Genomic DNA, 3,118 nt, shown 5'->3' with positions numbered 1-3,118 from the left:
GATGGAGCTAGAAGAGCAAACCTCCGAAATAATTACTTTTAACTTTGATATAAAACGGGATGGTCATTGCTATGGAAGTCAAATATTACTTGCAACTAAGTAATAGGTGGATCTCATGTAAGTCGTTAAGAAGTAACCATGGCTTTATGAAAAAGGTTCTAAAAAGAGAAGTTAAGACAGCTGCAATTTTCTGAGGAGCACCTCAGAAAATTTTAAAATGTAAAAAAAAAAAAAAAAACTTGTAAAATGTTTCTTGATAAATTATATTTCATTATGCCCAGCTTCTCGTATGTATTTAATTAGGTATACGTTGACATAGTAAATAATTGCAAAACTTGTCATCTGCTGTTTTGGTTACCTAAATAATAATTTTAAAATTTCTTTATTACAGCTTCACCGCAAGCATGGCATCTACAAAACAAAAGAGAAGAACTGAAGAAGAGCATCGAGAATTCAATCGGGATTGGACGGAGTCGTTCGCTTTCATATGCAACTTAGATGGCCTTCCGACTTGTCTCATTTGCCACGAAAAACTCGCACACAATAAGAAATCAAATTTAGAGAGACACTTCACTGAAAAACATACTCAGTTTGCTAGTAAATATCCAGCCGGCGAAGAACGAAAAAAAGCTGTCGACGAGCTCCAAAAACAAAAACAGCAATCAAGTTCCATGTTAAGTAACTGGACGCAATCTACAAGTAATGTTAATCTGGCAAGCTTCGCGGTATCACTAGAAATTGCAAAAAAAGGCAAACCATTCACAGATGGTGAGTATGTCAAAGATTGCTTCATACGTGCATCTGAAGAACTGTTTCGTGGTTTCAAAAACAAACCAGAAATCTTGAAAAAAATCAAAGATTTGCCACTATCCGCTAAAACAGTACAAGATAGAATATCTAAAATGTCTTAAAATGTAACATATTTGCAGATGGAAGATATTCAACTTTCTTCTGCCTTATCACTTGCTATAGATGAGTCTTGCGACATAAAAGACACGGCACAAGTTGCCCTTTTTGTCAGGTATATGTCTTCCCAAGGTCCAAAAGAAGAACTTCTAGGATTGCTACCGCTCTCGGGACAAACTAGAGGGGAAGGTATAGCGAATGCCGTGCAAAAATGCCTTGAAGACAATAAGATCGATTTAAATAAAATCGTTTCAATAGCAACTGATGGAGCCAGAAGTATGACAGGAAAAAATAAGGGACAACAACGATTCTTCAGAGCAAAATAAACCACGAAATTCTTACGTTTCACTGCATAATACACCAAGAAGCGCTTTGTGCCCAAACATTTCCGGCTGAAATAGTTGAGGTCATGAATTTGGTAATCAAGATTGTTAACAGCTTCTTGTCAAAAGCACTCTACCATCGTCAGTTTAAAGAATTCTTAAACGAAATGGAGACTCAGTATTCCGACCTCCTTCTTCACAATAAAGTGCGATGGCTTTCCAAAGGTAAGGTGTTGAAACGTTTTGCTTTGTGCTTGAATGAAATAAATACATTCCTAAATGAAAAAAGCATTAATCACCCTGAATTAGAGAACGACAAATGGTTGCAAAAATTTTACTTTATGGTGGATATCACAGCAAAATTAAATGAGCTGAATCTAAAACTGCAAGGAAAGGGAAACCCAGCCTATGTTTTGGTAGAAGAATTGGTTTGTTTTGAAGAAAAATTAATTCTTTTTGCAGAAGATATTCAGAGCGGTAAATTACTTCATTTTCAATTTCTAAAGCAATATCGCGATAAAACCAGTGCAACTGTTGACACGAATTACTTCAGCACAGTTATAAAAAAAATTAAAGATGAATTTGCTGACAGATTTGAGCAATTCAAAACCAACAAAACCACTCTAGCATTCATAGTAAATCCTCTCAACACAAATAATAACGAAATCCACATTGAGCCATTTGGAATTGATACTAGATCTCTAGAAATGCAATTGATCGATTTAAAATGTAAAGCTTTGTGGAGTGGAAAATTTACAGAGTTGAAAAGCAAGTTGGAAGAGTTGGAGGTCCAGAAATGTATGTACGTAACGCAACAAAAGTGGACAGCTTTAAAAGAAATGCCGCGAGTTGAGGCACTTATATTCGATGCATGGAATAGTCTTCCAGATTGCTACAGTGAGATGAAGAAGTTGGCATTTGGAGTGCTGACTATCTTCGGATCGACATATTCGTGCGAGCAAGCGTTCTTTTGCATGAATATAATTAAAAGTAAAGTAAGAAGCCAACTAACAAATGAAAATTTAGAGTCGTGTTTGAAACTTAAAACAAGTTATATGCCAAATTTATCCAAACTTTCTAAAACCATGCAAAGCCAACGCTCCCATTGAATTTGTGTTTGCTCAAATGTATGTTATTGTTTTTTTTTTATTTTAAGTACAAGTTACATTGTTTAGTAAAGTTTAAATTTTCTACTTGAATAACCATGCAAAGCCATCGCTCCCATTGAATTTGTTTGCTCAATTGTTTGTTATTGAAGTACAAGTTAGTGTTAGTAAAATTCGGACTTGTGATGAGTGGTAAAGCTGGTGAAAGTCTTGATCATTACGCAGAATGAATGCTCGCTTATACGTATACTTTTAGAACACATTCATACGCATTTCACTGATGTAACTCTAGTGATGTTATTTATTTCTGAAAAACTTGACACAAACTTGCTTTACAAGATTCTTGAAACTACAAAAACATTATAATTTGCCTTCAAACACTAATGTTGTACTTATTCTTTCACTTCGGGCACATTTAAAAAAAATGGATACCACACACAGCGGAAACTTTGCTAATCAAGTCCTAAGCGTCGTCTGCTTCTGTCACGACTGCAGCGCCTCCTCGCCAAAGTACACAGTTTTAAAGAGAATTCGCAAGTCTTTGTGACAAAAATCTTTACAGCTCCCTTTGGGGGAAGCACATCCGTCACAGGAGTGTCGATGTTGCATCTAAAAAAAAAACTCAGGCGAGTAATTGACTCTAAAATACAAGAAATGAGGTGAGAGCTTTATGGTGCGATGCAGCTCCCACACACACAAAAAAAAACTATATAATTATCATTAACTAAACATCAAGAAAATATATAATCATTATTAAGAAATAAGCCAATAGCATTAATTAAT

The 3,118-nt window shown here is 35.2% G+C and overlaps 1 protein-coding gene across 1 annotated transcript; it reads left to right on the top strand.

Annotated features, from left to right (window-relative positions):
* Window positions 1–1,396: 1,396 nt before the first annotated feature.
* LOC150097845 (general transcription factor II-I repeat domain-containing protein 2B-like) lies at window positions 1,397–2,338 on the top strand. Its single transcript, XM_090406608.1, has one exon. It carries the CDS (start codon window positions 1,397–1,399, stop codon window positions 2,336–2,338), a length of 942 nt encoding a protein of 313 aa, XP_090262734.1.
* Window positions 2,339–3,118: the final 780 nt, after the last annotated feature.

The sequence above is a fragment of the Typopeltis vanoorti genome, chromosome 16, assembly GCF_054136105.1.
Source record: "Typopeltis vanoorti isolate ZY-2024b chromosome 16, IOZ_Tvanoo_1.0, whole genome shotgun sequence".
Taxonomy (NCBI): Eukaryota; Metazoa; Arthropoda; class Arachnida; order Uropygi; family Thelyphonidae; genus Typopeltis; species Typopeltis vanoorti.
The sequence above is the reverse complement of the archived record's forward strand: the minus strand, read 5'-3'. Positions and strand labels throughout refer to the sequence as shown.